Source organism: Oryctolagus cuniculus, chromosome 5 (genome assembly GCF_051225735.1).
Source record: "Oryctolagus cuniculus isolate XC-2025 breed Fujian yellow rabbit chromosome 5, ASM5122573v1, whole genome shotgun sequence".
In the NCBI taxonomy this organism is placed as follows: domain Eukaryota; kingdom Metazoa; phylum Chordata; class Mammalia; order Lagomorpha; family Leporidae; genus Oryctolagus; species Oryctolagus cuniculus.
The window spans coordinates 136,528,782-136,551,817 of NC_142871.1; the positions used below are offsets into that span (position 1 = coordinate 136,528,782).

Consider the following 23,036-nt stretch of genomic DNA (forward strand, 5'->3'; position numbering starts at 1 on the left):
ACAAATTTCCTACAGTCTCAGCACATAACTCTCCTACAGTCACAGAGTGTAGAGGATTCATTGCACACTACTAGTCTGTCCCATCTATAGAGAGGCAGAGATGTTCCCTGAGCTAGCTGTCCATGGGTGCTCTGCCTATGTGATTTGTGTCCTGGAGCCTGTGATATATTGAGAGACTGGGAGCAGCTCACAGTCCTGCATTTGTGCCCAGTCCCTCGTCAATTCTTCCAGCCAGAGTCAAAGTCAGTGAGGAACGTGGATGCCATGCATGGGCAAGTTTCTGTCCAAATATTGCTATCTCCCTGATGATTGCAGGGTGCACACACCTGAGCTGCTGTTGCATTTACTGCTGACGAGATGTATAGTTGCTGGGCATGTGTACAAGCATTTCTACAGTTGTTGTGAATCCCAAAATATTGCCTGGAGCCTTTGTGTGGGGGGAGATAGGGAGAGAGAGAAATGTGCCAATTTTTTAACTGGGTCAGCAAGTACTCTGTTCCCCAAACGGCTCCTTGCTGGACTCATAACATGTTCTCTTTCTACACTGTCTCTATGATACTGTTTTTTAAAGATTTCACATGTTAAAGTACTTTAACTACATCCATGTTGCCCCCTGACATTTATATGAGTTTTCCATTTTATTTTTCAGAAGAACTTCAGAGAGAACTTGGTAAATATCCCCTGACAGCCTTAACTCTTATGCCACATTAAAATGAATGCTCTCTTGGTATCTTTAACGTTTGTTCCCTGCTCCCGTAATTGCGCTCCATGATTCACCCTTCTCCTGAACATCTACTCTCTACCCCGTATGTTGACTAATGGACTTCTCCCATAGTACGTTTTCTCTATTTCTTTTTCCCTCCACTTTCCATCATTTCCCTTTCTCTCTTGTTCAGCAATGCCTTCCGTTCCCTGTAAACATTGATTTATCTGTGTCAGATACTTGACATATAAGCATATAAAACAAAATGATATTTTGGTACTGTGGTGGCCAGAGACTTAGAGGCTTCTGAACTTGTTTTTTTTTTTTTTTCCAGAAGCAGTGGCCCAGGACTCTCTAACTCAGGGTTGATGGTGACTTAATACAAATTGCTACCATGATAATGAGAATTAATATCATAGATTTACTGGGAATCAAAGGCAGTATTGAAGATAAGAACCCTAGTAATAAAAGCCTAAATAACATAGACAGAAAATAGAATATTTTATTGATAACCATAGAACTAATATTTCTTTTCTTCCTCAATGAAGCAAATTTCTTCCTTTTCTTATTTCATTCTGTGCAGCATGTTGCTTGGGCAAAATTATTTTTCCAGTGCTTGATGTGTGTGTGTGTCCCTGTATCTTGAGTTTAAACTTTGCATTGTGTTTTTCATAAGTTGGAATTTTCTTAACCCTGATTTTTATAATAAGACTATTTATATTGATTTTTTCCATCTTATTTTCAGATGAACTTCAGAGAAATAATGGTAAATATTGTCTGACAGTCCTTTATCCCCATATAACCTTAAAATGATTGCTTTCTTGATTTTGATAGCTTTCCATCTCTCTTTTCCTAGATGCCATTCCTTAGGTCTCCCTTTTCCAAATATCTGCTCTATTCTTCCCTCTTTATTATTTTTTTTTTGGTTATGGGCCACTCCAATATTATGTTCTCTCTGTTTCTTTTTCCTCATCTTTTCCAACCTTTCTCACTCCTTTTTTTCATTCCATGTCATTCCTTTGCTATAACTGTTGCTTCTTTCATATTCAAATGCTTCTGAAGTTTCATGATGATTTTGGTGAGATGACGGGGGTTAAGCAAATAGGCACATAAGTCCATTCAATATGTATAACTGGGAAATGTCTCTTGATTTAGGACCTGCATCAGATATTCCAACTGTTAGTGTAAATTACTTGCACATTATACGGCTTCAACCTTAAGAAATGACAAAATATTCCAAACAGCGTGTGATGAATTTATACTTCATACATGTTTTCATTTCATGCAATTTAGTTAAGGAATAACATTATTTTCCTTCCTAGAATGGATATGAGGTAACGGCATCCTATTTTTTCCATGAATAAGACTGAACCAAGAGTCATTTTATTTCTGGAAGTCTATAACCTCCCTTCACTGAAGTTTATGGATCATTCAGGAGAAATGGCAAAAGAACCAGGATGAAATACCACAACAAAATGGGTTTCTTTAAAGAATGTGAAGCAAATAAAGAATTAAGTATCATATAAAAACTTGAAGTATTATAAAGTACAAAAATCGCCAAGGAGCAATCAAAACAATACCTATGTGTTCTAGATTATGAGCTCGTCTTTCTAAAGTACATGTGAACTTTTTAAGAAATATCACTGAAGCTTAATGTCATGTATAGGGAAATAGATGGGATAAGAAAGTTTAAAGCACAGTCTTCAAACATTTTGATCATATAATCCTAAAAATAATTGTGAAAAACTAAGTCTATCTCAAACAATTTAAATATTCTCTCAAATTCTTCTTCATGAATTTCTCAGTGAATTATTCAAGTTATTCTTTAAATAAAACTATCAGGTTTTTTAAAAAGACTTATTTATTTTACTTGAAAGTCAGATTTACAGAGAGAGCGAAGGAGAGGCAGAGAGAGAGAGAGAGAGGCCATCCGCTGGTTCACTCCCCAGTTGTCTGCAACAGCCAAAGCCATGCCAGGAGCCAGGAGTTCTTCTGGGTCTCCCACGTGGGTGAAGGGGCCCAAGGTCTTGGGCCATCTTCTACTGCCTTCCCAGGCCATAGAGAGAGCTGGATCGGAAGTGGAGCAGCTGGGACTAGAACGGGCACCCATATGGGATTCTGGCACTGTAGGTGGAGGCTTTACCCACTATGCCACAGCACTGGCCCCACTATCGATTTTTATTCACATAATATGCATGATATACATTTATATTGTAATTAAAATTTTCATAGTATTTTTAACCTTGATTCACTCATGTTTAATTTTTTATAGTTGTTATATTTATTTAAGTGAACATATTTCATGTATTTCACATATACAGATGTAGGAGCATAATGATGCTTCCCTCCCATCCCTCTGTCTTTCCTCCTTTCTTATTCTTCCTCATTTAATTTTATTTCTCTCAATCACCTGAGTCAGTGACCAATATCAACTTTATTCCATTTATTTTCTTATTTTTAAATTAAGATTTGTAGGCTGAGAAATTGCGTTCTTATATATAAGTATTAGGAATAGTAAAGATCTTAATAAAGCAATGTCACCAGATTGTTTGAAGGGCTCCTGAGGTAAATGATAAACACCACAGAAGAACTGTTTATCAAAGATAAATTTAAAAGTTCTGTCAATTGACAACTCAATTAAACTCTAATGAATTTCAATAAATATGAAGAACTATAGACTATAATCTTTGCAAAAATATTATTCCCAGATGTTACAGTAATTTGCTTTCTTAATGGCTCTAATATTTTCTAAGAAGCACTTGGAGGTTATCAGAGGCTGAGGAGACAAAGGGGGAAGGAGAGATGGAAAAAGGTTGATTAATGTGTACAAAGTTATAGTCAGATAGGAGTGCACAGTGCTGGGATGCTACTGCACAGTAGGGTGATAACAGATAGTATTAATGTACTGTACATTTCTCTAATTCAAAACACCCAGCAGATAGGACTTTGGGTGTTTTCCTTAAACAGAAATGCTAAATGTTTGAGGATTTGAACACGTTTACCCTGATTAGAAGTTATACATGTACCAAAACGTCACTATGTGCCTCACAAATATGTATATTTTATATGTCTATTAACATTTTTAAAAGTCTTGATCACACTCTAATGATGAATACTAATTATGAAAATTATATTTTATTTAAAGCTATCTTGTTTCTTCTGACATATTAAGAGAAATCTTGGAAAATTAAAATATAAAAGCCAATACACTAATACCAAGATGGCATGTGTTATAAAATATACATTACCTATAGAGGAAGGCAATGCACCATCCCATACAAGAGGCTTCAAGAAGTTCATGGAAAATTCTCATTACTTATTTTTAAATTTTATTTATTCATTTGCTTTGAAAGACAGAGAGTTAGACAGAGACAGAGGGAGATTTCCAATTCTCTGCTTTATTCCCTAAAGCATACAAAAGTCAGGCTGGGCCAGGACACAGCCAGGAGACAGGAAGTCATCTGGGTCTTCCATGTGTGTAGCCAGGACCTAACCATTGAGTAATCATGACTGCTTCCTGGGGTGTGCATTAGCAGGAAGCTGGGCTCAGAAGTGGAGACAGGACTTGAACCCTTGCTGACATCCCATGCAGTGGGTTAACAACTGCTCCAAATGCACAATCCATTTTTTAAAAAAGTTTATGTATTTATTCATGTATTTGAAAGGTAGGGGCACAGGGAGAAAAACAGAGAGGTATCATCTTTTAATTCCATTTTTCCACTTTTTAAAGCCCTTCCACTCATGTGTATGTGTGTTGGATTAGTTGAATTACTTTAATGTTTTAATCTATAAAATTAGTATAAATTAGTATAAATTTTAATCTTTCTTTCCCATCATTTAAATTCTTTTATCAAGTTTTAGCTTTTCTATATTCCCCTTTTCAATTTCCTAAGCTAGAAATAAGCTTCCTTGTCACTTTATTGATTTGTTCATGGTTATATTTATCCTACAAATCATATTAATTCTATGCATATATCCTTTACAGTAGAAATTTAACCCATTTTCATCTTCATTGTTGATTTCCCTTAAATTCTTGAATTTTATTTGATAATTATTAATTTTGCATTTTATGGAGTATAATGTGATGTTTTGATTCATGTATACATTTCAGAAAAACTCAATCAGGTTAATTAATATATTTGTCATCAATTTATAATTTTTGTGGTAAGAGTATTAAAAATGTACCTTTTAGAAGAACTTTGAAATTCATATTGTTAGGAACTGTGTTTACATTATAGTCTAAATTGTTGACCTCCATTTTAACTGAAACTTTGTACATTTTGATCAACCTCTTTTCTTTCCCTGTCCCTCCTCCCTCCCTCCAGCTTCTTTTTTTTTTCAAATTTTATTTAAGGTATACAAATTTCATGTATTTCATACCTAAGGTTTCAGGCCCCTTCAGTTTCTAATAATAAACCTTGTACACTGTTTCTGTGATACTGTTTTTTTAAGATTTCATGTGTTAAAGTACTCTAACTACACCCATGTTGCCCCCTGACATTTATATGAGTTTTCCATTTTATTTTTCAGAAGAACTTCAGAGAGAACTTGGTAATTTTTTCTGCTTTTCCTTATTGTTGATTTCAAATTGAACTATTTGTCTTCTATTTGGCTTCCTGAACTTTTGTCATCATGAATTTCCTTCTGATCCTCTCCTTCTCCTTCCCTTCATCCCATTTGTTTCCTATGTTATATTTTCATCGGCTTCTTCTGTCTTGAAGATAGTTGTTATATCTTCTTTAAAAGGTCATGAGATGAAAGGGATTATGCCAAGAGGAATGTAGTTTTTCCACTGAAAATTTCCTTTAATTGTGTTGTACAACACATCTTCTGTAGTAGAGTGTTCATTCTTTTTCATATGATAATATCTTAATTCATAACTCTGGGTATCAGACTCCAAATTTGTTGAGAGACATAAGTTCCTCCTTTTATTGGCCATTTAAACAACTTGAGTATACTATTATCAAGTGTGGTGTTGAGATTTGCTAATCTGTATTATTTGGCCATATTTTCAAATAATGCAAGGCGTTAAATATTTTTCCATGTTTTTTTATCATAATTTTCTCTTTCCAATCCTAGTTACTAGTGCTTTTTCTTCTTTTTAGTCTACTCAATTCTGAATTGTTCTTCATTCATGAATTTAGTATGCATTGTTAGTCACACAAATTCCATTGAAAATATATCTTTAAAACCTAAGGACTTGTTCTAAGAAATTTCTACAAATTTTAGTGCCACATTATAAGAATTACAAAGGGTCTCAAAAAGTTTTCAGAAAATGTGAATTATGAAAAAATCTATAGATAAATGTCAAAGATTTCACACCAAAATAAAACTTATCTTTTAATTCCACTTCATAAAATATTTCTGAAGCCCCTTGTATTTAACTATTTATACCTTAGATAGTTTTCTTCCAATTGGTGTGAAGTGTTTGGTTGGAATGAACGTTAGAGTTTTCTTTTACTGTTAATGAAATGAATTTGATGTGTCCAGTGTTGCAGGTATGAACATTGGCAGATATATGGTTTGAACTGTGTAATCTTTATAATATTAACAAAACCCATCTCATAAAGATATGTTTTTATATATTTTTCTCTCAGGTAGGAGGAAGACTCAATATAAGATTGGTAAGTAATTTTTATCTCTTGGAAACCTTCATTCTTATATCTTCTATGGTTCAGTTCATATCTGAGTCCTTTAGCAATTATAGGATGCATGTTGACATAGCTTTTCTCAGAAGTAGGCTCAATTCAAGTTCAGTGAATAATCATTCTCTCAAAAAATTCTATTTTTCTGTCTTTTTGCATTTAACCCCTATAGCAATTGGTTAGTATACAGAAATGCAACAAAAATTCCCTATTTTTCAAAGAAGGGTTTGGGCCATTATTTTTCTGAAGTACAACCTAAAAGTGTTTCAACAATGGGGTGAAGGTTATTTTTTTAATAGTATAAGTTTTATATTTTTTAAGATATTATTTTTTAAAAAATTAAAAACTTGGGGAGGAGGCAAGATGGCGGAATAGGAAGGGAGCACACTGATAGTCCGGGGAGAGATAGATTAATAAAAGTGGAGATACTGCAGGTTCAAGGAAGAGTAGGGGAGGAAACCGCAGAAGAAACTCTTCCAGAACGCGTGATTCACAGCGGACCTGCGTGGAGAGCGTGGGAGCCCACAGTTCAGGACACCAGCAGCAGACTCAACACACCAGCGCTGGAACGAGAGGTGAGCCGAACCTCAATAGCCCGAGACACCAGCAGGCAAGCGGAGAAAGGAGACTAGAGGGAACAACCCCCGGTGGGGGAAGTTCACCAGCCTAACTGGAAGAGAGAGAGAGAGAGAAAAAAAAAAAAGGTGACTGGTACGGACACGGGTTTCTCTCTCTCCGCTCACCTCTCAAGGGCGAGCAAGACAAAGAGCAGGCGCCATCTTGGACATACGTCATAAGCAGAGCGACCTCAGGTCTGCACCGGCCCTGAGCCTAGCAGAAAAACCTGACTCTGGGCGGGGCGAATTAACAGGAGATTAGGACCTAGTAAATTTGTGGTGCTACTGAACTGAGACTGTGAAAAAAGAGACGGTGGGGGAGAGAACTCACGGAATTCACATGAGCACTCTCCAGAGACGCCTCAATTCCATAACTTTGGCAACCCAGTGGGAGACTGAAGGAGAATCTGAGCCCACTCTGAGGGCAGAACAGATTCCCTGTGTGGTCCTTGGGAAAGAGCTTCCTATCTCTGGCTCCTGCGGGTGTATCATTTGCCTGCTAACTACCTCCAACTTCGTTCAGCTGTGCGGAATTACTTCCCTTTTAAATCAAAAAAAGAAAGAGAGAGAGAGATAGAGGTTTACCACGCCTAACCTGAGAGTGTCACCTTTGGCACACCAAACAGAGCTCTCAGGCCAACCCATCTCAAGCCCTAAGGCTCCATCAAAAACAGATAGTCCACTTAATCTAGAGCCATAGTATAACAAGAAAAAGCACCACAGTGAAGAAACCAAATATCTCCAATATGCCAAATAACAAACGCAAAAACCAAGGTAATAAAAACAAGGAAGTCACCATGACGCCCTCAAATGAAAAAGACACCCCAATTCAAGATTATGAAGATGATGACATAGAAGAAATGCAAGAAGCAGATCTCAAAAAATTGATAAGAACATTAAGAAGTTCTCAAAAACAAATTCTTGAACTACAGAAATCCTTAATGGACAAGATAGAAAATCTCGCGTGAAAATGAAATATTAAGGAGGAATCAAAATGAAACGAAACAACTAGTACAACAGGAAACTGGGATAGTGACTGAAGTGAAGAATTCAATAGATCAAATGAAAAACACAATAGAGAGCCTTACAAACAGAATGGGTGAAGCAGAAGAGAGAATATCGGACTTAGAAGACAGAGAACAGGAAAGGATACAGTCAGACCAAAGAAACGAAGAGGAAATTAGAAATCTAAAACATATTGTCGGGAATCTTCAGGATACTATTAAAAAACCCAACATTCGGGTTCTAGGAGTTCCTGAAGGCATGGAGAGGGAGAAAGGATTAGAAGGCCTTTTTAGTGAGATATTAGCAGAAAATTTCCCAGGTTTGGAGAAGGACAGAGACATTCTAGTACAGGAAGCTCACAGAACCCCTAATAAACATGAACAAAAGAGATCCTCACCACGACACGTTGTAATTAAACTCTCCACAGTGAAACATAAAGAAAAGATCCTAATATGTGCAAGAGAGAAACGTCAGATTACTCTCAGAGGATCTCCAATCAGACTCACAGCTGACTTCTCATCAGAAACTCTACAAGCTAGGAGGGAATGGCGGGATATAGCCCAGGTACTAAGAGAGAACAACTGCCAGCCCAGAATATTATATCCTGCAAAGCTATCATTTGTGAATGAAGGTGAAATAAAGACTTTTCATAGCAAACAGAAATTGAAAGAATTTGTTGCCACTCGTCCAGCCCTGCAAAAGATGCTTAAAGATGTGTTACACAGAAACAAAGAAACACGGTCATCAATATGGAAGAAGGTGAAGGAAGGAAACCAAGGAAGGAAACCTCACAGCAAAAGATCACAGGGAATTCAAAGCATATATTAGAACTTATCTTTGGCAAATGGCAGGGCAAAGTTACCACTTATCATCAGTCACATTGAACGTGAATGGCCTGAACTGTCCAGTTAAAAGACACCGATTGGCTGATTGGGTTAAGGAACAAAACCCATCTATTTGCTGCTTACAAGAAACACATCTTTCCAACAAAGATCCATACAGACTGAAAGTGAAAGGCTGGAAAAAGATATACCATGCCAACAGAAATGAAAAACGAGTGGGCGTAGCCATCTTAATATCGGACAACATAAACTTTACCACAAAAACTGTTAAGAGAGACAAAGAGGGGCACTACATAATGATTAAGGGATCAATTCAACAGGAAGATATAACAATTATCAATGTATATGCACCTAACTACAGGGCACCGGTTTATCTAAAAGATTTGTTAACGGACTTAAAGGGAGACTTAGACCCCAATACGATAGTACTGGGGGACTTCAATACTCCACTCTCAGAAATAGACAGATCAATAGGACAGAAGATCAACAAGGATACAGTAGATTTAAACGACACTATAGCCCAAATGGATCTAACAGATATCTACAGAACTTTCAATCCCACAGCTAAATATTTTACATTCTTCTCAGCAGTACATGGAACCTTCTCTAGGATTGACCACATACTAGGACATAAAGCAAGTCTCAGCAAATTCAAAAGAATTAGAATCATACCATGCAGCTTCTCAGACCATAAAGAATGAAGTTGGAAATTAGCAACTCAGGAATCCCTAGAGCATACGCAAACACATGGAGATTGAACAACATGCTCCTGAATGAACACTGGGTCATCCAAGAAATCAAAAGAGAAATCAAAAACTTTCTGGAAGTAAATGAGGATAACAGCACAACATACCAAAACTTATGGGACGCAGCAAAAGCAGTGTTAAGAGGAAAGTTTATAGCAATAGGTGCCTACATCAAGAAATTGGAAAGGCACCAAATAGATGAGCTTTCAATTCACCTCAAGGATCTAGAAAACCTATAGCAAACCAGACCCAAATCTAGTAGGAGAAGAGAAATAATTAAAATCAGAGAAGAAATCAACAGGATTGAATCCAAAAAAAAAAACATTACAGAAAATCAGCCAAACGAGGAGCTGGTTTTTTGAAAAAATAAACAAAATTGACACCCCATTGGCCCAACTAACTAAAAAAAAAAGAGAAAAGACCCAAATTAATAAAATCAAAGATGAAAAAGGAAATGTAACAACAGACACCACAGAAATAAAAAGAATCATCAGAAATTACTACAAGGACTTGTATGCCAGCAAACAGGGAAACCTATCAGAAATGGATAGATTCCTGGACACATGCTACCTACCTGAATTGAACCAGGAAGACATAGAAAACCTAAACAGACCCATAACTGAGACAGAAATTGAAACAGTAATAAAGGCCCTTCAAACAAAGAAAAGCCCAGGACCAGATGGATTCACTGCTGAATTCTACCAGACATTTAAAGAAGAACTAACTCCAATTCTTCTCAAACTATTCAGAACAATCGAAGAAGAGGGAATCCTCCCAAATTCTTTCTATGAAGCCAGCATCACCTTAATTCCTAATCTGGAAAAAGATGCAGCATTGAAAGAGAACTACAGACCAATATCTCTGATGAACATAGATGCAAAAATCCTCAAGAAAATTCTCGCCAATAGAATGCAACAACACATCAGAAAGATCATCCACCCAGACCAAGTGGGATTTATCCCTGGTATGCAGGGATGGTTTAATGTGCGCAAGACAATCAATGTGATACACCACATTAACAGACTGCAGAAGAAAAACCATATGATTATCTCAATAGATGCCGAGAAAGCATTTGATAAAATACAACACCCGTTCATGATGAAAACTCTAAGCAAACTGGGTTTGGAAGGAACATTCCTCAATACAATCAAAGCAATCTATGAAAAACCCACAACCAACATCCTATTGAATGGGGAAAAGTTGGAAGCATTTCCACTGAGATCTGGTGCCAGACAGGGATGCCCACTCTCACCACTGCTATTCAATATAGTTCTGGAGGTTCTAGCCAGAGCTATTAGGCAAGAAAAAGAAATTAAAGGGATACAAATTGGGACGGAAGAACTCAAACTATCCCTCTTTGCAGATGACATGATTCTTTATTTAGGGGACCCAAAGAACCCTACTAAGAGACTATTGGAACTCATAGAAGAGTTTGGCAAAGTAGCAGGGTATAAAATCAATGCACAAAAATCAACAGCCTTTGTATACACAGACAATGCCATGGCTGAGGAAGAACTTCTAAGATCAATCCCATTCACAATAGCGAGAAAAACAATCAAATACCTTGGAATAAACTTAACCAAAGACGTTAAATATCTCTACGATGAAAATTACAAAACCTTCAAGAAAGAAATAGAAGAGGATACCAAGAAATGGAAAAATCTTCCATGCTCATGGATTGGAAGAATCAATATCATCAAAATGTCCATTCTTCCAAAAGCAATTTATAGATTCAATGCAATACCAATCAAGATACCGATCTGGAAGATACAGATCTGGAAAAAATGGTGCTGAAATTCATATGGAGGCACAAGAGACCTCGAATAGCTAAAGCAATCTTGTACAACAAAAACAAAGCCGGAGGCATCACAATACCAGATTTCAGGACATACTACAGGGCAGTTGTAATCAAAACAGCATTGTACTGGTACAGAAACAGATGGATAGACCAATGGAACAGAATTGAAACACCAGAAATCAACCCAAACATCTACAGCCAACTTATATTTGATCAAGGATCTAAAACCAATTCCTGGAGCAAGGATAGTCTATTCAATAAATGGTGCTGGGAAAATTGGATTTCCACATGCAGAAGCATGAAGCAAGACCCCTACCTTACACCTTACACAAAAATCCACTCAACATGGATTAAAGACCTAAATCTACGACCTGACACCATCAAGTTACTAGAGAACATTGGAGAAACCCTTCAAGATATTGGCACAGGCAAAGAGTTTCTGGAAAAGACCCGTGAGGCACAGGCAGTCAAAGCCAAAATCAACTATTGGGATTGCATCAAATTGAGAAGTTTCTGTACTGCAAAAGGAACAGTCAGGAGAGTGAAGAGACAACCGACAGAATGGGAAAAATATTTGCAAACTATGCAACAGATAAAGGGTTAATAACCAGAATCTACAAAGAGATCAAGAAACTAACAAAAACAAAACCAACAACCCACTTAAGAGATGGGCCAATGACCTCAATAGACATTTTTCAAAAGAGGAAATCCAAATGGCCAACAGGCACATGAAAAAATGTTCAAGGTCACTAGCAATCAGGGAAATGCAAATCAAAACCACAATGAGGTTTCACCTCACCCCGGTTAGAATGTCTCACATGCAGAAATCTACCAACAACAGATGCTGGCGAGGATGTGGGGAAAAAGGGACACTAACCCACTGTTGGTGGGAATGCAAACTGGTCAAGCCACTATGGAAGTCAGTCTGGAGATTCCTCAGAAACCTGAAGATAACCCTACCGTTCGACCCAGCCATCCCACTCCTTGGAATTTACCCAAAGGAATTTACATTGGCAAACAAAAAAGCGGTCTGCACCCTAATGTTTATTGCAGCTCAATTCACAATAGCTAAGACCTGGAACCAACCTAAATGCCCATCAACGGTAGACTGGATAAAGAAATTATGGGATATGTACTTTTTAGAATACTATACCGCAGTAAGAATCAATGAAATCCAGTCATTTGCAACAAAATGGAGGAATCTGGAACACATCATGCTGAGTGAAATAAGCCTATCCCAAAGGGACAAATACCATATGTTCTCCCTGATCGGTGACAACTGACTGAACACCAAAAAGGAAACCTCCTGAAGTGAAATGGACACTATGGGAAACGGTGACTTGATCAGCATAGCCCTGACTGTTAATGAACAACTTAATACATTATCCCTCTTAGTAGTTTTTTTGTCTGTTCTACTTATTATGACTGGTTTAATTCTGTAATTAATACACAGTTATTCTTAAGTGTTGAAATTTAACTGAAATGTGATCCCTGTTAAACAGAAGAGTAGGAATAAGAGAGGGAAGAGATGTACAATTTGGGACATGCTCAAGCTGACTTGCCCCAAATGGTAGAGTTAGAAACATACCAGGGGACTCCAATTTAATCCCATCAAGGAGGCATGTACCAATGCCATTTCACCAGTCCAAGTGATCAATTTCAGTTCACAACTGATCATAATGAAAGGACTAAGAGTCAAAGGGAGCACATAGACAAGTCCAGTACCTGCTAATACTAACCGATAGAATAAATAAAGGGGAGAGTGATCCAACATGGGAAGCGAGATACTCAGCAGACTCATAGAATGGCGGATGTCCTAAACAGCACTCTGGCCTCAGAATCAGCCCTAAAGGCATTCGGATCTGGCTGAAAAGCCCATGAGAGTATTTCAAGGCATGGAAAGCCAAGACACTCTGGCAAAAGATCTCTGTGAGTGAGATCCCAGTGGAAAGAACAGGTCTTCAAAGAAGGAGGTACCTTTCTCTGAAGGGAGGAGAGAACCTCCACTTTGACTATGACCTTGTCTAAACAAGATAAGAGTCGGTGAACTCAAAAGGCTTCCATAGCCTTGGAAACTCATGACTGGTGCATAGGGAGATTACTGATGCCATAAACAGGAGTGTGAATTTGTAAAGTAAACAACAGGAGTCACTGTGCACTTACTCCTCATGTAGGATCTCTGTCCTTAATCTGCTGTACATTGAGACTTAATGCTATAATGAGTACTCAAACAGTATATTTCGCTTTGTGTTTCTATGGGGGTGCAAACCGTTGAAATCTTTACTTAATGTATACAAAACTGATCTTCTGCAAAAAAAAAAAAAGAAGAAATTATCAATTCCCAACTTGACTCTCGCTGGGATTAAGCATGACAATAGGTCTGATCTGATTTCATCATCATTTAAAAAATCATCTATTATTTTTCACTTTATGTTTGTGTGGGAGCTAACTGTTGAAATCTTTTCTTAATGTATGCTAAACTGATCTTCTGTATATAAAGAGAATCAAAAATGAATCCTCATGTGAATGGAAGGGGAGAGGGAGTGGGAAAGGGGAGGGATGGGGGTGGGAGAGATGTTATGGGGGGAACCCATTGTAATCCATAAGCCTTCTTTGGAAATTTATATTCATTAAATAAAAGTTAAAAAAACATTAAACACTTTTTAAATTTAAAAATTTTTTTTAAAGATTTATTTGTTTATTTGAGAGGTAGAGTTACAGACAGAGTGTGGTAGAGACAGAGAGAAAGGTCTTCCATCTGCTGGTTCACTCCATGAATGGCTGAAATGGCCAGAGCTGAGCTGATTTGAAGCCAGGAGCCAGGAGCTTCTTCCAGGTCTCCTACAAGTGTGCAGGGGCCCAAGCAGTGGGGCCATCTTTCACTGCTTTCCCTGGGCATTAGCAGAGACCTGGGTCATAAGAGGAGCAGCCTGGACTGGAACAGGTGCCTATATGGGATGCTAGCACTGCAGGTGTAAGCTTAGCCCACTATGGCACAGTGCTGGCTCCCAGATAGTTTTATATTTACAATACAAAAATGTGTAGTACAGAGTTCAAATATACCCCACATGCGTTTTCCCCTTATTACCATCTTATATTTGTATATTTGTCATAGTTAAGAAACCACACCCAAATTCGCTGTTACTTTAGTATTGTGACAGTTAATGAACCATACTCCACTGACCCTAATGTTTTGACCAAATTTCCTCTGTCCTTCCCACCCCTTTACTTCCAGCCTCTTGTTTCTATTCTATTCTATTCTATTCTATTCTATTCTATTCTATTCTATTCTATTCCCATACTGAGCTTTTGTTGTTATTGCTGTTGTTTTCTTCTTTTAGCCACTACATACAGTGTAGAACATGCAGTATTTGTCCTTCTGTATTTGGCTTATTTTGCTTAACGTGATGATCTCCCTTTCATCTATCTTGCTCCAACTGATAGAACTTCATTCGTTTTGGTAGTTGAATAATATTGCATTGTTTGTATATATAAACATATACGCATGTATACATACATACTTAAATATTCTTTATTCATGTATGCCTTGGTAGATTCCTTTTACCAGTTATTATTAATAGTGCCACAATAAAAAAGTGAAGCAAGTTTCTCCTTTCTGAAATAAGATTAATATCCAAAATATATCAGGAACTCAAAAAATTCAACAACAAAAACCAATCCAGTGGAAAAATTGGCAGAAGATCAGAATAGACAGTTCTCAAAAGACTAAATACAAATGGTCAACAATATATGAACAATGCTCAGTTTCACTAGGCTTCAAAATGATAATGAGATGTCACTTCACTCCAATTAAAATAGCTAATATCAAAAAGAGAGTTAAAATAATAGTGAGGTTATGGGAAAGAGAGATTCTTACATAGTTGATGGGCATATAAATTAGTAAAACCATTGTGGAAAACAGTACAAAGAATTCTTTTCTTCCACCATTAAGGAATTTTTATTAAAATAAGAATCTTATAATCCAAATTATATTTCCTTGCTCAATCATCATTTCTGTTCCTCAAAAGAGAGCTGACATTCTATGCTATTCTACAGTAAAAGAATTAGAAAATTAAAGAAAGGAATGCTTTAAATTTTTGCATTTTGCTGAAAAGTCTTTTTTCCAGTTTATAAAACATTAATTTGTTTTTATATTTTACTATTTTTATTGTTTTGTTGTTATTGTAGCTTTAGTCTAGGACTGGCATTATGCTTGTTAGACCTGGCGATTGCTTGGTACATGGAGTTTAAAATTTCTTCTCTTTTTTAAACTGTATTTTATATTTTGCAATGTTTTTTCAAAAATATTTAGGTTTTGGTGTTTAGATTTTTTTCTCTGGTGGTGCATGGGTTGCTTTTATGGTCCCTGATCAGTTCTAAGCAGTTGGAACACCAGTGGCACTGTATTAGTAGGAGGGCTTGTGGTATAGCTACAGCTACATCAACTTTGCTACAGAGAGACTCTGGAGACTCTAGCATATGAAAGAGGTTCTGAATTATTACTCTCCAACAGCATGCCAGTGATTTTACCAGCAAGAGTAGAGTGCATGGCTTTAGAGCTGCCATTTGACACAGCAATGAAACTGCTGGGTGTATATCCAAAAAACACAGTATTCTTCATGCCCCTCTTTACACCATTGCTCTTTCTTCTTTCATTCATTTCATGCTCTCACCTTCACACTCTACCTTTTTATTGTTTTTATTTTTCTACATTATCTTCACTTGATCATTTTCATCATCGTGTCTTTGAAATATAAGGATATAGGCTAGAAAAAGAAAGGACAAATGATGTAGAGGAGGAAATGAGAGAAAAATACAGGGAGATATGAGAAAGGCAATAAGAGAAGACGCAGAAGGAAAAAAAATGTTTCCTGTTTTCTTTTCTTGCAGACTGGAAGAAAGCAGCATTATACCCTGGTGAGTGACCTGGTTTCTAAAAACAACCTATTATTGAAAATATTATAAATGAACATCTTCAATGTACAAAACATTACAAAGAAAAAGAAATCCAAAGCATACCTTTCATAAAAATAACATCCTATGCATTGGGGTGGGTATTTTGGCACAGAAGATAAGCTACTGTTTGGGATATCTGCATCACATATTAGAGTGACAATATGATTTCAATATGATTTCAAGTTACTCTGCTTACAATCCAGCTTCCTATTGATACATCTGACAAGTGAGCAGGTGATGGGCCAAGTACTTGTACTTGGTTCCCCTCCATCCACGTGGGAGACTTGGATGGAGTTCTGGGCTCCTGGTTTTAGTCTAGCCCAGCCTCACTCACTACAGTAGATAGAAGATCATCTCTCTCTCTCTCTTTCTCTCTCTTTCTCTCATTCCCTATTTCTCTCTCTCTCCCTCTTTCTCTTTCTCCATCTCTCTCCTCAACCCCCTTCATTTTACCTTTAAAAATACACTTAAAATCTTAACACATAATGTGATTAAAACATTAACTTTTAATCTTTTTAATTTGTGTATTGCCTTAGGTGTTGAGGGAAGATAGATTGGTAATTGTGTACTATAATTTGAAGAAACAAAGCAAAACATAAGTTGTTAAGCCAAATTCACCATATGCCCTAATACCTCTCCAACATCTAAATAGGTCAACGATTGTTACAGAATTTTCTAATGAGAGCATTGGCATAGGTCACGTCTTGAAGTCTGACTTGATTTCGGAGGCTATACAATGAAGGGCAAGGATATGTAAGAAAATTTTCTTTAGCTGCTATTATTTTAAAGAAAAACCTCAGGAATTTATACTCTGAACGGTCAGGTAGGTTTCTTTCTCAGATGGTGGGTTCTGATGTTGATATATTTTTTGCAGATTGGAGGAAAGAAGAGTTCCAGGCTGGTGAGTCTATGATGATGTAGCAGGGATCCTGTTCTTTGTGCGTAGTCCCGCACAAAGATGGGTAGAGGTTAGCAGAATCCACCTAGGGCCAGAGAAGCTCTCACAGACTACAGTTTCTCTGGTCCAGGAATAATGAGATTTTCCCTAGTTAGATCATGATGATTCTCTTGTCATTGCAGTAAACGTGACCCTGGATGCAGACACTGCCCATCCTGCCCTCTTCCTGTCTGAACAGAGACGTGTAACCTGGCAAGAAGTGTGGCAAGATCTCCCTGACTCCTCACAGAGATTCGATTCCCTTCCCTGTGTGCTGGGTCAGCTGAGTATCACCTCGGGGAGATACTACTGGGAGGTAGATATTGGGGACACAGTTTCTTATGATCTGGGAATTTGTAAGGACAATGTAACTAGGAAGGGGCAAGTCACAATATCCCCACAAAATGGTTTCTGGGCCATCAGGCTTTATGAGGGGGAGTACTGGGCTCTCACTTCCCCAGAAACTCATCTTACTCTGAGACAGAACCCCCGTAGGGTGGGGATATTCCTGGATTATGAAGATGGAGATGTGTCATTCTATAACATGACAGACGAATTTCATATTATCAGCTTTACCCAGGAGAAATTCCAAGGTGTGTTAAGACCTTTCTTCAGGCTTTGGAAGTCTGACTCAGGTACCTTGACCATTGTCCACTGAAGGAGAACAATGTGATGTTGTAATTCAGAAGTGTACCCTTATCGCAAAATGATGTCGTTAAGTCCTAATGTTGATTTCAATTCTACCTAACTATCCAGAAATTGTTTTGCAGCTTCTTATGGATTCATTGTCAAAATGAAGTTGTGGGGTACAGATTTATTATCATGCTTTATGCTCACTTTTCTTCATTATTAATAGACCTCCTGACCTATGACAGCCTGGTTTAAAGATTAGAGTCCTTAGCACCTTCTGCATGTGACTAGATGCTGGCCAGTATAATATATGTTGAATTGTGCAGTGTAACTTCTGAGATTTGTCTTTAAATATAAATTATATGTCCTTCATTCTTTGTTGTTCAATTTTTCTGTTGGATAGATATGACATTATTGATGTAACTTGAAGAACATTTTGAATATGTAATAAGACATGGATAGCACGGAAGACATTATGAGTTGAAATTTTTGATGAATTATTTTAACTACTCTTTTTTAACTCCAGAATTCTTTCCTTTGGAAAATAAACCTTTATATCATTAAGCCACTTGTATGTTTTTGTGTGTCTTATTATGAGATCTAATTCTAACTGATGTGCACTTCTTTTCAGGATGCCAGCAGACATCCACAGTTGAATATTCACGTGAAAAAGAAGGTTTAACATCCTGACTTGCATATTTAGCTCTTTCTACTCATCTAGTGCTTCAGTCCCACTGGACTCTCATTTTTTTCCTGGTCTATCAGTTTCTTCTGACTTCAGTTCCCATTCTTTCTTACTTAAATAGGAATTATTAATAACTTCAATATTCCCTTACTAATAGATGAAAACCCTGCCCTCATTGTCCTTCCCTGACATCTTCTTAGCAAGACCCCCAAAATGGATGATTCTATCTATTGCTCGTACTAGCAGCTTAGCATGGTATAAAAATTCATACAAATGAGCACAGTGGTACCTTATATATTTACTGTACCTTTTTTTAAAAAAAGATTTATTTATTTTATTTTAAGGCAAAGTTACAGAGAAGAGGATGCAGAAAGAGAGAGAAAAGTCTTCCACTCACTGGTTCACCTCACAGGTAGATGCAATGGTCAGAGCTTTGCCAATCTGAAGCCAGGAGCCAGGGGCTTCCTACAGGTCTCCCATGCAGGTGCAGTGGCCCAAGGATATAGTATTCTGTAGAGTACAAAGGGAGAAAGAGAAAGAGAGAGAGAGAGTTATCTACCAGTCATTGGTTCTCTCTCCAAATGGTCCTAACTGCTGGGGCTGGGCCAGGCTAAAAACAGGACCAGGAGCTAGGAGCTTAATTCAGGTCTCCCACATAGATGCAGTGGCCTAGGCATTTTGACCATCCTCTGCAGTTTTGCCAGGTGCATTAGCAGGGAGTCAGATTGGAAGTGGAATTAGTATTTCAGGTTCTTTTTCTGCTGTACCATATTTTTGAAGTAATTTTTCTCTAAATTCATTATTTTTCTCATATATTTCCTTCCAGTTACTTTCATGTATCCATAACTAAATCTGAAGCAAATATAATACAAAGACATATTTTAAAATATCTATTTTTTAAAAAAAAGATTTATTTTTTTATTTGAAAGTCAGAGTTGCACATAGAGAGAAGGAGCGGCAGAGAGAGAGAGAGAGAGTTCTTCCATCCTCTGGTTCACTCTCCAGTTGTCTACAATGGCTGAAGCCAGGAGCCAGGAGCTTCTTCCAGGTCTCCCACATGGGTGCAGGGACCCAAGGATTTGGGCCATCTTTTACTGCTTCCTCAGGCCATAGAAGAGAGCTGCAATGGAAGTAGAGCAGCTGAGACTCAAACCAGTGGCCATATGGGATGCTGGCACTGCAAGTGGTGGCTTTACCCACTATGCCAGTGCGGCCTCAAAATATATTTCTTTTAATGGTTGCTCTCCTGAATGTTTTCTGAAGGTTGCTCTCTTGATAGTGTAAAGTTTATCATCTTAAGGTGATCTTTCCCTAAGTCACTTTATTCAGTAAAGAAATTGTTCTATTCTTTTGACCTAAAAGGGCATTTTAAAATTTCATCTCTTATGTCAGAGTGGTCTAGAAAAGTAGTTGGCATACTTTTTCTTCCAAAGAGCCAGATCACAACTTTTGTGACCATGTGATTTTAATTATTATTATGGTTTTTGAGTGTGAAGTAGTTTATTTGGGACACAATCCAGGAAAGAGTGGCTGGGACATAAGGAATGAAATATGAAAGAAAGATATCACAGCTACCACTGTGGGGGACTAGCACATCATGTGACTGAGAAATGTTGGAAATATAGAACAGGCAATTCAGATATCCCACCCCCCACAAAAAGTTGTTGGCTAAGGCCTGACTAGAAACACTCATTCAGTAACACTTTTAGCCTACCTTGGGTATAAACAAAGGGCTTCAGGTATCTAAGAAAACATTTCTGCGAAAAAAAAAAACACATCTGTTGATGGTTAGAAAGAAGACAGGAAATGAACTACAAAAAGAGGTTTCAGAGTTGGTTGACTGTATGGTCTCTGTTTACCTTTGAAGCATGAGTAGTAATACGAAATATGTGAATGATTTTGTATGGCTCTGTTCCAACAAAATTGTTTTTAAAAAAACAAATGGTAAGATTGTTTGGCTCTTATGCCATAGATTGTTGATTTCATTTCTTAAAGAAGCCTTTTTTTTTGTTTTTTTGTGAATCAGTTGTCCATTTATTTTCCTCTGATGAAGTATACATTGTGCTTTTCCAAGAGAAAGTAGAAGACACAAAAACTGAGTTCACAGTAATAATAACATTAAAACAATTAACCCTAAATGTGTGTAGAAATTTCATTGGATTGTCAATTTGTGGGGTAAAAAAATGGTATGCCTGCACACTTTGTATTTGAAATCTACATAGAGAGATAATAACATAAACAATTATTAGAATGAAATTTTTAAAAATAATTGTTTTTTCTAATTGATTTTTCATACAAAAAAGCAAATAAATGGTGTACATGTCCATAATTCTTTTTCTTTTTTTTCATTTTCAATTTTCTTTATATACAGAAGATCAATTTAGTATATACTAAGTAAAGATTTCAACAGTTTTCACCCACACAGAAACACAATGTGAAAAATACTGTTTGAGTACTAGTTATACCGTTAATTCACATAGTATAATGCATTAAGGACAGAGATCCTACATTGGGAGTAGGTGCACAGTGACACCTGTTGTTGATTTAATAATTGACACTCTTATTTATGGTATAGGGTAATTACCCTAGGCTCTTGTCATGAGCTGCCAAGGCTATGGAAGCCTCTTGAGTTCACCAACTCCGATCTTATGTAGACAAGGTCATAGTCAAAGTGGAAGTTCTGTCTTCCCTTCAGAGAAAGGTACCTCCTTCTTTGATGGCCTGTTCTTTCAACTGGGATCCCACTAAGAGAGATATTTCATTTAGTTTTTTTTTTTTTCAGAGTGTCTTGGCTTTCTATGCCTAAAATATTCTCATGGGCTTTTTAGCTGGATCTGAATGCCTTAAGGGCTGATTCTGAGGCCAGAGTGCTGTTTAGGACATCTGCCATTCTAGCAGTCTGCTGTGTATCCCACTTCCCATGTTGGATTGTTCTCTTCTTTTTTTTTAACTTTTATTTAATGAATATAAATTTCCAAAGTACGATTTATGGATTACAATGGCTTTCCCCCCATAACGTCCCTCCCACCCACAACCCTCCCCTTTCCCACTCCCTCTCCCCTTCCATTCACATCAAGATTCATTTTCGATTATCTTAATATACAGAAGATCAGCTTAGTATACATTAAGTAAGGATTTCAACAGTTTGCTCCCACACAGAAACATAAAGTGAAAAATAATAGATGATTTTTTTTAAATGATGATGAAATCAGATCAGACCTATTGTCATGTTTAATCCCAGTGAGAGTCAAGTTGGGAATTGATAATTTCTTTCTTTTTTTTTTTTTTTACAGAAGATCAGTTTAGTATGCATTAAGTAAAGATTTCAACAGTTTGCACCCCCATAGAAACACAAAGTGAAATATATTGTTTGAGTACTCGTTATAGCATTAAATCTCAATGCACAGCACATTAAGGACAGAGATCCTACATGAGGAGTAAGTGCACAGTGACTCCTGTTGTTGACTTTACCAATTGACACTCCTGTCTATGGCATCAGTAATCTCCCTATGCTCCAGTCATGAGCTTCCAAGGCTATGGAAGCCCTCTGAGTTCTCCGACTCTTATCTTGTTTAGACAAGGTCATAGTCAAAGTGGAGGTTCTCTCCTCCCTTCAGAGAAAGGTACCTCCTTCTTTGAGGACCTGTTCTTTCCACTGGGATCTCACTCACAGAGATCTTTTGCCAGAGTGTCTTGGCTTTCCATGCCTGAAATACTCTCATGGGCTTTTCAGCCAGATCCGAATGCCTTTAGGGCTGATTCTGAGGCCAGAGTGCTGTTTAGGACATCTGCCATTCTATGAGTCTGCTGAGTATCTCACTTCCCATGTTGGATCACTCTCCCCTTTATTTACTCCATCGGTTAGCATTAGCAGGTACTAGACTTGTCTATGTGCTCCCTTTAACTCCCAGTCCCTCCACCATGACCAACTGTGAACTGAAATTGATCACTTGGAATAGTGAGATGGCATTGGCACATGCCACCTTGATGGGATTGAATTGGAATCCCCTGGTATGTTTCTAACTCTACCATTTGGGGCAAGTCAGCTTGAGCATGTCCCAAATTATACATCTCTTCCCTCTCTTATTCCCACTCTTATGTTTTTTTTTTTTTTTGACAGGCAGAGTGGACAGTGAGAGAGAGAAACAGAGAGAAAGGTCTTCCTTTGCCGTTGGTTCACCCTCCAATGGCCGCCGCTGCAGCCGGCGCACCGCGCTGATCCGATGGCAGGAGCCAGGATCCAGGTGCTTTTCCTGGTCTCCCATGGGGTGCAGGGCCCAAGCACCTGGGCCATCCTCCACTGCACTCCCTGGCCATAGCAGAGAGCTGGCCTGGAAGAGGGGCAACCGGGACAGAATCCGGCGCCCCGACCGGGACTAGAACCCAGTGTGCCGGCGCCGCATGGTGGAGGATTAGCCTAGTGAGCCACTTTGCCGGCTCCCACTCTTATGTTTAACAGGGATCACATTTCA

At 37.7% G+C, this 23,036-nt stretch overlaps 1 protein-coding gene across 1 annotated transcript; it reads left to right on the forward strand.

The window, feature by feature from the left end:
* Positions 1 to 1,097: 1,097 nt before the first annotated feature.
* LOC127488065 (butyrophilin subfamily 1 member A1-like) lies at positions 1,098 to 18,447 on the forward strand. The gene is made up of 7 exons (XM_089333547.1): positions 1,098 to 1,164; positions 1,449 to 1,469; positions 5,234 to 5,254; positions 6,301 to 6,327; positions 16,247 to 16,273; positions 17,187 to 17,213; positions 17,393 to 18,447. The coding sequence occupies exons 1-7, from the start codon at positions 1,098 to 1,100 to the stop codon at positions 17,905 to 17,907; spliced, it is 705 nt and encodes a 234-aa protein (XP_089189673.1). The 3' UTR covers positions 17,908 to 18,447.
* The last annotated feature ends 4,589 nt before the right edge of the window (positions 18,448 to 23,036 follow it).